Source organism: Cephus cinctus, unplaced genomic scaffold (assembly GCF_000341935.2).
Source record: "Cephus cinctus unplaced genomic scaffold, Ccin1 Ccin1_scaffold0132, whole genome shotgun sequence".
Classification (NCBI taxonomy): domain Eukaryota; kingdom Metazoa; phylum Arthropoda; class Insecta; order Hymenoptera; family Cephidae; genus Cephus; species Cephus cinctus.
In genome coordinates, this window is record NW_014332865.1 from 62,219 (window position 1) to 75,161 (window position 12,943).

A 12,943-nucleotide genomic window follows, 5' to 3' on the forward strand; every position below is an offset into this window, starting at 1 on the left:
TCCCCACCCGCTCCCCACCCCTTCCCCTTGCCCCCCTCCCGTCAATCGCTCGCGCAAATCAGGCAAAGATAGGCATTTTTGAATTTTCAGGTCTTCCACGAAATCCCATCGAGTTCCCTTCTTCTGACGAACTACGATCCATTCTACTCGCCGCTGCTCTCGCGACTGGACGCTGTCTTCTCGCGACTGGGACACACCAGCGAGGGATGCCGCGAGTACGCAGTCTGCGCAATGTACCGGAACCCGGGCCGCTTTGCGCCCTATTCCAATCTGGTCTCGGCGCAGCTGTCGCGCGAACTGAACGAGCTGCGGAAGCCCGCCTCCGATAATCCGGACGTCCTCCGGTTCTTCAGATACATGAAGGCGGCCAAGGACGGCCAAGATGGCCTGCAGTGCGAGGAGACGTATCGGGATTGTGCGAGGGCAACCGAGGATCCTGCGCTCGGCCAGAATCAGGCAATGCTCGCGACTTACCAAGACATCGATAAGCTGGTGCGAGCTAGGAAGCTCTAGTGCCAGGTTGTGCGTCGGTCGCTTCGAGGGAAAAGTCGAGGAAAGGAAAAAGACAGGGAGCAATCGGAGAATATGATAACGCGTTGACCGATGCAACGGGTCGGCCGTTATTTTCTTTGGCTCCGGCCTTTTCTCTCTTTCGTTCCTAGTGAACGTCTTCAGCTTCGCCTCCTCCTATCCATCGTTTCCTTCCTCTTGGCACAGATTACCTTCTGTCGCGTTTCCACCAGTAATTTATTTCGGAGACTGGCAGAACGTGAGTCTGGGCCAATCGGATGGACGTTATGACGTCCTGCAACGAGAGGCAGAAGTTACGTCAATTCGCAAACCCTTGTATGACGGTTAAATAAATTCGATTGTTTGGCGAGTCGAAAGACGAAGAGAAATACGATTGTCTGATGTACATCGCAAAATATTATACAATGCGTGATCTACATAGTTTTCGTTCGTGTTTATTGCGTGATTCGAGTCACGTTCGTATCACAGCTCAGTGATACAATCATCCGGCAGTTTAGAGCAAATCATTTGAGTAGAGAAAAAGAGTAATATTAAGAAAATGAAAGACGTCCTCATGCCAAATCTTGGGACTAATGAATCTCTTTCTCTCTTTAAAGCAAATTTAATTATTTTACTCGTTCAGTCATTCAGTCATTCAGTCATGATCCTTCTCTGGTCCGTTGCGCGGATAGACGAGTCGATGAAACAGATGATAGCGCGCTTCTCTACAACCCGATATATTCGCATGCAGATATTGCAAATGCATCTTCGCAGCGGTCCGTCCCCGACACCTTGGAAGATCCTCCTTCGCGGCATTGTTCTGGCATGTGTGTATTATTAAAAAGAAAAAAAAATACATTCACAATATACTTGGTACTATCACGTACTCGTACTCAGGGTGAACTCGTGTATCCGAGGTAAGTGTGCAAAATCCAAAGAGCACATTCTTTTCGCCAGTCCTACTGCTTCCCTTCTTTGCACTCAATCATGCGATTCATTGATAACAATTCGCTTTTAAGATATTCGCTCCGTCTGAGATGCATGATCGCACCCCAGAGTACAGGTTTTTATTCTACATTTGACCTAATATTAACTGGAAAGACAATTTCCATTCTGGGAATTTGCAATTGCCCAACGCCCTGTCACGGACCTTCTGAAACGCAGGATATTTCAAAGTTCTGGTAGAGCCTTTTTGCGTTGCGTCACGATGACGCATGCTCGCTGCAACAGACTCTTCTGCGCTCGAAGAAAGTTTGATGACTTCAGAACTCGCGCTCTCGTCCCACTTGGGTGGTAGTTCCGGTCCTGCATCCTGGGATTACTTTCACTTTCAATTTTCACCTTCGCTGTTCATCCGGAGTGCTGTGCCGTACCTCCCTCACCCTCCTCCTCCTCCTACGATCTAAGTAAAACCGCGCATATAAGCTCCCGCGCGCTTATTTCGACGCTTCCAACGTGCACGGTAGAGTCTCTTAGTGAAGCCTCGACTATATTCCGTCCATACGTCTTTAAATTACGGCCTCTCTCAGCTTCATAGCACTCCTACCGTCACTCTCGCTATTTGCGTAAACTTGTGCCTGGCCAAGGTTAACGTAGAGCGCGAAGACGTCCTGCGCGACCCAACGGCTGTTATTTCATATCGCGCGGGTCGTTTGTCTTTCCTGAACTCCCCGGGCTCATTGACTCCGCCGCTCGACCTAACGGCACTCAACACCGCCGCTCGGAGCCTCAGAGCCTCGGAGTCTCGGAGTCTCAGAGTCTCAGAGCCCGCCACACGTTTTATACGAAACAAACGCCTTGACTCGACAGTCCGACCCGAACACGTTTACGCTCGGGACAGCCATACCTCGAATCGGTGCATCGCTCAGAACGCTGTTCAGAACGGCTCAGAACGGCTCAGAACTGCTCAGAACTGGTGCTCGCCGCGAGGACGCAACGAGGAATCCGTTGATCGCAAGGTAAGGCCACGACTGCAGCTGCATCGAACTCAACTGATCTGCTTGTATCTATTGTTTAGTGCGACAGGGTGATAGATACCAGTGTTCCGAGGAAGAGTGAATAACGCGAGGACCAAAAGTTCGGGAGTCGGCAAGATGCACGGAGCGATCGAGCGGCGAATCAAGATGAGCCGCGCACTAGCACTGATAATGCTGATGTCAGTTGGTAGGTTGGCCAGCGGGCAATCTAGATCGAATGGCGGCAGAGTGACGTTCGTCGAATCGAGTTCCGAGGAGCGCTCCAATCGGCAAGGTAAGTGTGATCGCACCGATAGTGCGGGATCTTCTTTGCCAGCAGCATCCACAGCAGGGATGAGAGAAAGGAAGGAGACGTAGATAGCGCGACAATCTCTGCAAACTTGAATCCTCTCTTGATTATCGATCGAGTGCTCCTCGTAGCGTACATTGGTCTTGCTCATTGGTCTTGCTCTATACTATACTTATACTTGAACACACAGAGGAAGCAGCGCCTCCTGGACCGGAAGGAAGGAGGCCCGACGCAGCTCGCGCCGGTCTTGCAAATGGAACCCGTCAAGGCAAAGACCTCTTCGACTGGATTGGCCTCGGCACGGGTCAGAATGTCGATCCGTACTTGTCAAAGACGAACCGCGCCTGTCTCGAGGGTGACTTGGCCGAATGCTTCAAGTCCCGCGCACTGCAATCCTTCTCCGAGTTCTTTGATCGACCAACCTACAGTTTAAACGAGAACGTGCGAGTGATACGCATGTCCAGCGACATCGTACAGAACGTAATTCAAAGTCCTTACGAGTATTCCGGGGCCCCAAGGTGAATATCTTTCCGTTGGCTGGATCAGCGGATCGGTCGATCGTTATGCCGTTATCGTGACGAAACTCCCGCTGGGATGTTCGGCATCTGATTGTGAAATTTTATAGGGCCGAGGAGACGGAATGGGAACAGCTCGTTAAATTTGCCGCAAGGAAGGCCGAAAGGTTCGTGAAGACGGTGGCTTTCGAAGTCTCGGTGCCCAAGTGGGTGGCTGGCGAGAACGAGATTTATGCGCCGCGATTCCTAGACGAAATCGTTGATGAGATCGATACCATCGAAAATAAGAAAGACACGCTCTTCTGTAAGTATGGACAGCTAAATTACTTGATCCCGGTGCTAAGATACTCCTCTGTCCCGGCCGACTGTCAGGGACGTTCCCGTTTCTTCATACGAATTTTCTTTTTTAGCTCGCAATCGATTGAAGAAGCTCCTCATTCCGATGCTCGTGGTCCTTAAGCTATTTAAGCTTAAGCTTTTGCTATTTTTGCCCTTGATTCTGGGCCTGGCATCGTTCAAGAAGTTCTTGGCTTTTCTCGCGATCGTGATACCGGGTCTGATCGGATTCTTCAAGTTGTGCAAACCACAAATACAAAACTATCAGCCGCCGATCTACTCGCAAAGCGGACTTGGTTTTCCGCATTACAAGGAAAACGGAAACACTTTCGTGGGAGATCATGGCGGATATCGAGAAGAGGACTATCATCAAGGCTACACTCAAGGAGACAGAGTGTCCTTCGGGCAGGACCTTGCATACAGCGGATACAGAGAGTACGGTTCCTAAGGAAGGATCCAATCGATCCGTACGACTCATTTCTTAAGCGATTTGACCGATCACGTCGGATGCCGGAGAATGGAAAAATGGGATTCTGCCGACACCGGACTCACATCTCGTCACTCGTAAACGGTCAATTATTATATATTCTCAGAGAGTCGGACTGCTACAGAGGATCCAGCTCGGTCCGTTATCCGGAAACTGTACATAGCTTTGACATACGCATTCGCGCACCAATAAACTCTTCTCTACATTAGCATAGAGACGAGGACCGTCCGCATTTTTCAAATTCTCCTCTCCCCCGCTATCTCTCTCTCTCTCTCTCTCTCTCTCTCTCTCTCTCTCTCTCTCTCTCTCCTCTCCCCTCCCCTCCGCCTCTTCCTCTCCTCCACTCGTATACCCCACTCTTCGATCGAATCATATCGAACATCTCGCTTCCTCTCGTTTCACGGGAATCCTTTGAAAATCGGGGTCACGACTCGCACATAATGCGAATAATAATAACAACTCTTGAAACGTACGTTCTTTACACGCCTCGTTTGACTATCATCGTTGCGTCGTATTCTTAGGAATTCGGCACCGCCTTGTGGTCGAGGGTAGCCGCGCGGTGCAAGGACGAAGGACGGTGGAACGAGAATGAACAGAGAAGAAGGTGTGCGTCGTGCATGTTGGCCGGTACGCACGAATGGTAACGCGGACGTACGCAGGCCAGCGCGTTCTTGCTCGCGATCCTGAGAACCGGAGGGAATGAGCTCGTTGACCAAGTGACCTCGTTCACCCGCGCGAAGACCGGAAGCGATTAGCCATCGTGAATGTATAGAGATAAGTTTCCCTGCCCTGTGACAGCGCGGACGAGGAGAGTCTGCTATCCCGGAAGGAATTCGACATTTGACATTAGACACTATTTCGCGAGATCTGGGACTGGTTGAGGACGCGATTGTCGACGCCTACGCGCGATACACTGACACGTTTAGTCGCGATCGAAATTCACCGTTAGGCAGGGCAATTTCGTCTCTCGCAATTCTCGTGAATTAATTGTACGCGTCCTTCGTAATCCATCGGGCAACAGTCCTACGCATTCATAGTCATGTCCAATATATGGAGTGCGATGAGCGCACCAGGACCGGACGAGATTCGGATGGCTGCGACGATGATGTTGACGAAGCCACTTTTAATGGCGACGCGCGACTGCTCCACATTTGTGGCATGATTCCACCGAGGACGGGGCTTTAGGATTAAGCTGCCGGAGGCTGAATGCAGTAACGTCGGCGACGACAGAGGGGGCGCGTGATATCGAGTACGGCTCTGGCTGGCTCTGCCCGTGACGTGTGTGCGTGTGCGTGTGCGTGTGCGTGTGCGTGTGCGTGTGCGTGTGCGTGTGCGTGTCAAGTGGAAACTTTTCCCAGCGTGGAAGGATGCACACATGTCTGTTGGCTGTAGCCGGTAAGCAGGCAAATCGATTGGGAGTCGTTGAATGTGTGTGGGCGTCGATGTGGAAAAATAGGTAAGGCAGAGAGCGTGTATCGCGCACACGGCTCGGCGTCTAACTCGATTCAAGCCGAGAACCAGTTTGAGCGCGCGATGTAGAGCTGTCGTGTCGCAGAGGTTGGAGTCGGGATGGTTCTCTCTTCTTCGTGGGATCTCACGAGATCTTGCTGGCATATCCCACCATCGTCGGCCCCGTCGGCCCCGTCGGCCCCGTCCTGCTCGTGGCGGATGCCTCGCTGGACTCTCGTATCTAGCAAACGAGATCTACGTACGTATATAAACTGGCCAGGGCGAGACGCTTCGCTCAGAAGCTTCGCTCCGCTCGTTTAGGTTCGCGAAGGGCACGTTACTCCGGTCTTGGCGTCGCGACGCGCAAACGGTCATCCAACGTCTCTGGCTACATCAGCGCGGCTTCCTCGTATTCTCTTGATCTCTTCCAGAAGACCAATCGAAAAATGAGTAGGTTTCTCACGTTAATTGGCATTGGCCTTGCGGCGACGCTTCTCTTCTCCGTCGCTGAAGCCAGTCCCCTTGAGAAACATGAGAAACACGAGAAACACGAGACGCTGGAAAAGACTCCTTCCAATCTTCAGCATCCACTGCAGCAGCTACAGTCAGTGACCTTGAGCGATCGTGCCAAGTACGAAGAGGAGCTCCTGCGCAAGCTAAATACCAAGTGCTCGCAGAACGACGTCAGCAGCTGCGTCATGCTCAAACTCGTGACCTACATGAACAAGCTCTTGAAGAAGGCCTCCATCGAGCTGACGGACGACATCGAGATCAGCCAGAAGACTGAGCAGTCAATTAACGAGAATGCCGCTGCGGGTGTCAGTGGACCGAAGGCGGCGTCCGGTGGATTCGGCGCCGGTCGCAGCCAGGACGACGACACCGAGGCCTTTGACCTAGTGGCGAGTAAGCTCTATGCCTTCGTCAAGTCCAGGAACATCAAGTGGAGGGTCTTCCCGGAGGACGACGTCGTCGTCTCAGCTTCCGAGGATGAGAGTGGTGCCTTGAATCTCGGGGTCTCCATTGAGAAAACAAAGAATGGCGGTGCGAGAGCAGCGACAGCCGACGGCGCAGCGCAAGACGGTAAGTTCACAAGAGATCCTAAATAGGGCTGCTGACTTACCCTCTGGTTCATCTTGATCTTGCGCCCGTCGGAACTCTACCGCCCGATGGACTTTTGCTCCTATTCAAATTGAATTATCCATTCAGGTCGCGGAAAGAAGAACAGCATGGGACCGCTAATCGCCGCCGCAGTTCTCAAGATCGGGCTGATCGGTGGTCTGGCCTTCAAGGGACTTGCACTGCTAGTCGGCAAGGCTCTACTACTGTCGAAGATTGCTCTCCTCCTTGCCGGAATAATCGGCCTGAAGAAGCTCTTCTCCCAGCAGAAGCACGTGACGTACGAGGTCGTGAGTCACCCTCATCACACCTCGAGTCACGCGTACAGCGCGGACCACGGCGGCCATGGGGATAGCTACTCCAGCGGATGGGCCAGAAGCTTCCACTCTTCGTCATCGGTGCCTGCAAAGTTGCAGGTCGAGCCGTCGGCCGATCAGCATGACCTCGCTCACAATCTCGCCTACTCCGCACACCTGCCTGCCAACTAAACGGGATCTTGCGATAACCTCTCTTCCTCCATCCTCTCATCGTCCTCATAATCTTTGCTTCTTCGCCATCGGCACGCATTCCAGATGCCTCTAATCGTAACCCCATGCCGATCTCGATCTTCCTCTTAGCAGTGACGATCCAATTGATCAGCTGACTTGAATTCTCAAATTGGAAAATTAGGAAACACTGAATTTTCTTTCTTGCCATTAGATTTAAGGTACTATATTGATTGCTGTATATGCCAGCGACACACGATTCCCTCGACACGTTCGTCCCTCATGCCCGATATGTGCACGTGAGCGGAGTGATTGTCACGAGATTGACGAAACGTACGAGACAGACGAGACGCTCACTTGTTCCTCAAATTCCTAGACTCGTTTCTCTTGGCAACGAACCTGCGACTATGAATGAACGTTAGCGCACGAGGAGCACAAGGGTAAGTGCGAGTGCGACTAGACATGACGCGACAGAAGAGGACAGAGACTGAGAGGAATCGAAGAACGTGCTAGTCACCTCTTCTTCTTACAAAGAAATCAGAGCATCGGAATTTCCCTTCAGGAACGAGCTTACGAATCTCACGACTATCACCACCACCATCACCTCATCGAAGCCTTAATTATTACTTTTCTTTTCGTCATCGTTATCGATAATTTATTTTATTTCATTGCTAATCATGGCGAAATGTACATGCTATATTTTTACAAAAATAAATATTTATTTGCCAACCAAAAGCACGTACACAGGGTGTACACGTTCGTTAGCCTATATGTCAAGATATTCACAAAGATAGGGATGATATGCAAATAAGAAAGAAAAATTTACTAAATCGAAATTTGACAATTCTCTATGACTAGTGAAACTTATAGTGATGCACTTGGAAGGTGTACATTGAAAAGAATCATTTATTTCATTATTTTTTTTTTTTACAATTTTGCTTGAACCTATGAGCGATACCCAAGATAAAAGGGTAAAAGGGTTTTATGTATCTAATACCGTTACGTCACTCGGAATATGTTCGACCTCCTGATATTACGTGTTGAATCACTTTCGGCTATCGAGTAACGAGATTCTGGGCTGTTCCACCAAAGAACAAATACGCTGAATGCCATTCCTCGAATGGGAACTATCAATGGAATTCCACGGTGACTCCGTTAATGTTATTTGATGAACGTGGCGCGTGATGCTCGACCCGTCACGGTCGAGGGTATCTCGTTAACGGTGATTGTCGGCGACGGGTTTGTCGCACCAGCAGCGGCTCGACTATCCCTCAGGAATAAAGATTCTAGCTGGTTCTATCAGAAACGGTGGAAGGATGCCAGAGAATTCCGCCGGTCTGGGATAACCCGCATTTATCCCAACTTGTTACGCTAGAATACGAAAAACCAATTAGTCTATTCGAGGACAAAACTATAAAAAGTAGAGCTCTCGTCGTTACAAAGAGACAAGTCTACTCTGGCGGTCTGATCGTGCGACTGCCTTGCCGGGAATGTCGAATGTCGAAGATCGATATAGCAAGATATCGGATATCAAGATAGACGCAATCAGAGCAGTCGTAGTTATTGGCTAGGGCAATACTACGACAACATGAGAGCGGAACTGGAACTAAAGTCGCGGATCTCGCTGATGAAAGTCTGTCTGTTGATAACGATGCTCCTAACGGGCATCGTGCCGAGCTCGTCGGCACGCAAATCGAATTCTCAGAGGAAAATAACAGCTGCGTCGGATACAGATAACCAACGTAAGTTTTTCACGTTCTATGGCAATAGTCCATGTGACGCGATCTGTGCTCGTTAATATTATTATATCTACTATAATACATTGGAAACGCACCTTTTAGGAAGCTTAATGCTCGGGAACCTTCTTCTAGTGCCCATTCTTGCCAGCCTGGGCATGAAACTCCTGGCCTTTCTACCGATTGTCCTAACGAAACTCCTGCTGCTGACTACGCTGAGCTTCCTTTCGTCAAACCTCAGTCTCCTGATATCGGTTTTCGTGGGCGTACGGAACTTTTGGCTCCTGGAACAGAAAGCCAACCTCCACGGACACGATGACGAGTATCTGCATCATCATGATCACGCCGCTGTGAAACACGAGGCGCAAGAGGACCCCGGGAAGAAGGAACAGCCCGTCAATTTGCCGTCCAGCCGCTTGGATCGCTGGCCGGTGGGTCCCAAGTACGCAGAGTGGCGAAGGCGATACCTTCGGCGTGCGATCGACGCTAAGAAGAAGCTCCTGCTGACCGGCAAGGGGCTTCCTACTCCAGGACCGAGTCAGCGCGATCCTTTGACCGGTAGGCGCAAAACTGAGCTCCGTTATCCCAATCGCTGGCACGCTTCCTTTCTCTAAAATGTACTGTTAGGGTGTCAGCTTGGCTCTTATGTGTAAGCAGTGTTCTTCGGCAATGGCCACCAGGGAGATACTGCGAATTCATGATGCAGCCCTACTTCCGGATTCAGACGAGTTCCGAAGGTTTCTCGTCTGCGAAGATTCTTCCGTGACTCCATCGTTTCTTGCGCTTTCTCTGCACGGCCGATCAACTATATGTACTTGCAATAAAATCCGCTTCCGTTTCATTTCGATTGCCATAAGCGACTGCTGGGAGGGCATCGTTCATTTTGTGAGCTCATTCCCGTGGTCAGCTTCCAAGAAAAAGAACTTTCGATTTCCCGTTGCAAACATGCTCTCTTATTGTCGTTAATTCGTCCAGTATCCATTCCTATCCTCCCGTTCTACTCCTATATCGTTCGATATCTTGCGAGAGCTGGTACGCTGGCCTGTTCGCTGGAGTGGGATGAGTGCGATTGTCGGCTCCGAGAGTTCTCCGGGAAGTTTGTATTGAAGGAAGAGAGAGAGAGAGAGAGAGAGAGAGAGAGAGAGAGAGAGAGAGTGAGAGAGTGCGGAGCATACCTTCGATATGCCGAGCCAAGTAGAACAGAAGAGAAAGGCATGCGGAGATGAACTAGATTCTGTTAAGGCACTTCTGTCTCTTCCGGAGCCTCGTGCCCCATCACAATTCTCTCACGTCGAGATACTTACTTGAAGTTGGGTAGGAGCGATCGGCACGATCGGCACGATCGGCGCGATTGGCAGGAAGGGCCTCCGATCTCGAAACTACATGCCAGAACTAATCCAATCAGTTAATTCGATTTCAGGAGCTACGATGCTCCCTGATGCGCTACAATCAGCGACACGTCGCGCACGCATCGGGCGACGTCAACGCGCCACGTCGGGCAATTTGCGTACCATTGTACATACATTGTCGCACGTACCGAAAGGATGAATAATAGACTCCTGCGGGTTAAGAGATTCGAGAGCGCATCTCAGAGGTGGGTGGGCGGTGAGAGTGATGTCGGCAGAGAGTGAATGACTGGGATTCGAGAAATGGATAAGTGGAGTGCGGAGAAGTATATGGGAGCGGGTGGGGGGATGGCGAGAGGATCAACTCTCGAGGCGGAACGATTAATCCGAATCGGCAGAGTGAAGAGACGTTCACCGTGGCTGCGCTCCAGTAAAACGAACGCAGAAGAACGTAGTTTCTAGTACGGCATAGCCGATTGGACTAGAGTCCGTTGGCCGTGAAAAATATAACGCCAAAGGGAAAGGACGAGATGACAATAGACTGACCGTCCGAAAGAGTCTAGCATGACACTGGCCTCCTATTATAATTGAGGTCCGTAACGCTCTAAAACCTTCAAAATAAGAATTGAACGAATAAAGTCCGATCGAACGAAAAACATTCGGCTTGCTTACTCCGCAGCACTAGGACTCTAGAGAGTACGTAGACTCGGGCGTTGCTTTTTTCGTGGTACAATCTCCAAGGATTACGTATATAAATGGAATCTGCTGGCAGTTCGCTCAACATTCAGACTTCCGCCGTAGGTCTCGCAAGTACGGTCCTTCGATCGGTCCTACCTTTCTGTCGCGGAGCCATTTTCCTTCGAATCGCATCCGTAACGTAAGTTCGCCAGCTTCGATTGACTCTCGCTCGGATCGGCGTCTGGTTGATTCGTGAGGCACGTGGACAACAGAGAGAAATTGGCACGCAGCAAAAGAAATGAGATTGGGAGTATCGCGTCGGACCAAGATGCCGCGTCGGCGTCTGACTTTGATAGGGCCGGGAGGGCCGGGAAGTTTAATCGCGATCGCCTTGACGCTGCTCTCCTTGTCTGTTTCGGCGAGCTCTTCGTCGAGCGAGCAAAGCAGTGCTACCCTCTGGGCTGGACTAGGAGGTTCCTGTTCCGCCGAGGACCCGCGAAATTCTTCAGTCTCGTGCCACGGCGTCAGGATCGTTCGGAGAGTCGTTCAGCAGTTGCTCGATAAGTCTGGGAGCTTGCCAAGTCTCGAGCTGTCGGACGGAGTGACTCTGGTCGAGACGCCGGGAGCCGCCGAACGTTCCGTGAACGGCGGGAGCGCTCGATCGGCCAGGCGGATGAAGACCGGCCAGGATGGGCCGATGGGTCAGCTCTTCGAGTTCCTCGAGGATCGGGAGCTGCGAGTCAAGCTTCCAAGTCTCCTGCCGGATAATCTCGAATTAGCCCTTAAGGAGAGCTTACCGTCCGCTGGGCAAGGTTGGTCAATTCGAAAGATGCAACAGTTAGCCTTCACTGCGAGCTCGTTATTTCATTGTCCCGGCGCGCACGTCGCGCGTTTCATTGTTTCAGGGCGCAAGGGCGGCGGCGGCGGCGGCGGCCTAGGCGGCGGTAAAAAAGGCGACGGCGGCATGCTGCTGATGGCTCTGATGATGGGTAAGCGAGAGTCCAATGAAATCCGCGTACGCGTGCATTGATACGATGCGGAAACACGAGTCACGTGAACGTCATTAAGAAATCGAGAAACTATTTTTCATTTAACATTTATCCCAACCCTCTACTATAGGTAAGATGATGTCGGCCCTCGGATTCGGCGCCCTTGGTCTGCTGGCCATGAAGGCCCTGATGGTTTCCGCTCTGGCCCTCATGCTATCTCTCATCGTGGCAGCAAAGAAACTTGCGGGCGGGCACGACGACGGAGGCGGACACCACGTCGTGTACGCTCAAGAAGTTGGGCATCATCACCGTAAGAGAAGCGTCTCGTCGGAGAACTTTTCCGCGGATTACCTTAACCTTAACTTGCCCTACCGGGGATATGCGGAACTCTATGCAACAAGGAGCTTGTGATTGCGCGACGACCCCGCACCTTCACCAGTCACGACGAGCTTACGTGACACGTGCAACGCGCAACGCGCAACGCGCAACGGGCCGTAAGCTACGAGCAACGAGAAACGCCTGGCAGAGTGACATTGTGACGAGGGCCGTGTGATAATGCCTTGAGGCGGTATGATGACGATGACCGTGATAGTGGTGGTGACAGTGACAGTGACAGTGACAGTGACCCTGACAGTGATGCCAACAGCGACAGTGACAGTGACGATAGCGCAACGACAACGACTTCGGTAGAGGCGTCGCAACTACAATTATGTTTGTGACTGTGATGATGACTTTAGGAGTGACAGTGACCGTGACTCGAAGAGTGATTATGACTGCGACGGGAGTGCAATATGGGATTGGGCACGGTGCGACGCGGAATGTCAGCGAGGACGACCATGAACACGACCGTGACCGCGATAATGCATGAATGAATAAACGTTCGCTCGTTGTGAATTGCTTGTGAATCTCGAGGCGCGTCCTCTTCGATATTAACGCGCACCAATCTATCTCATCCATCCAACGAGGATACGATCCGCCCTCTGGGAAACTTCCACCTTGCTTTTACAATCTGACAGCTACCTCTTCTTCTC

At 51.2% G+C, this 12,943-nt stretch overlaps 5 protein-coding genes and 1 long non-coding RNA gene across 7 annotated transcripts in view; 5 read left to right on the forward strand and 1 right to left on the reverse strand.

Moving 5' to 3' along the window:
- LOC112493729 overlaps positions 1-893 on the forward strand; it is a 3,205-nt gene extending 2,312 nt beyond the window's left edge. For both annotated transcript variants that reach the window (XM_025080569.1, XM_025080570.1), the window contains exon 5: positions 91-893. In XM_025080569.1, the coding sequence (XP_024936337.1) occupies positions 91-513 (423 nt within the window). In that variant the 3' untranslated portion in view covers positions 514-893. The remainder of the gene's footprint in view (positions 1-90) is intronic.
- A 139-nt stretch (positions 894-1,032) lies between these two features.
- Positions 1,033-4,328, forward strand: LOC107263192. The gene is made up of 5 exons (XM_015730124.2): positions 1,033-2,468; positions 2,528-2,760; positions 2,966-3,293; positions 3,401-3,594; positions 3,701-4,328. Exons 2-5 carry the CDS (start codon positions 2,604-2,606, stop codon positions 4,072-4,074), a joined length of 1,053 nt encoding a protein of 350 aa, XP_015585610.1. The 5' UTR covers positions 1,033-2,468; positions 2,528-2,603; the 3' UTR covers positions 4,075-4,328.
- A 1,425-nt stretch (positions 4,329-5,753) lies between these two features.
- Positions 5,754-8,077, forward strand: LOC107263198. Its single transcript, XM_015730130.2, has 2 exons — positions 5,754-6,642; positions 6,769-8,077. The coding sequence occupies exons 1-2, from the start codon at positions 6,009-6,011 to the stop codon at positions 7,164-7,166; spliced, it is 1,032 nt and encodes a 343-aa protein (XP_015585616.1). The 5' UTR covers positions 5,754-6,008; the 3' UTR covers positions 7,167-8,077.
- Positions 8,052-9,132, reverse strand: LOC112493731. Its single transcript, XR_003058406.1, has 2 exons — positions 8,998-9,132; positions 8,052-8,534 (listed from the first exon to the last, which is right to left on the reverse strand). It is a non-coding gene; the product is annotated as an uncharacterized LOC112493731 (long non-coding RNA).
- LOC112493730 lies at positions 8,541-9,535 on the forward strand. The gene is made up of 2 exons (XM_025080574.1): positions 8,541-8,905; positions 9,005-9,535. The coding sequence occupies exons 1-2, from the start codon at positions 8,752-8,754 to the stop codon at positions 9,511-9,513; spliced, it is 663 nt and encodes a 220-aa protein (XP_024936342.1). The 5' UTR covers positions 8,541-8,751; the 3' UTR covers positions 9,514-9,535.
- A 582-nt stretch (positions 9,536-10,117) lies between these two features.
- Positions 10,118-12,937, forward strand: LOC107263017. Its single transcript, XM_015729799.2, has 3 exons — positions 10,118-11,735; positions 11,829-11,912; positions 12,043-12,937. The coding sequence occupies exons 1-3, from the start codon at positions 11,222-11,224 to the stop codon at positions 12,321-12,323; spliced, it is 879 nt and encodes a 292-aa protein (XP_015585285.1). The 5' UTR covers positions 10,118-11,221; the 3' UTR covers positions 12,324-12,937.
- The last annotated feature ends 6 nt before the right edge of the window (positions 12,938-12,943 follow it).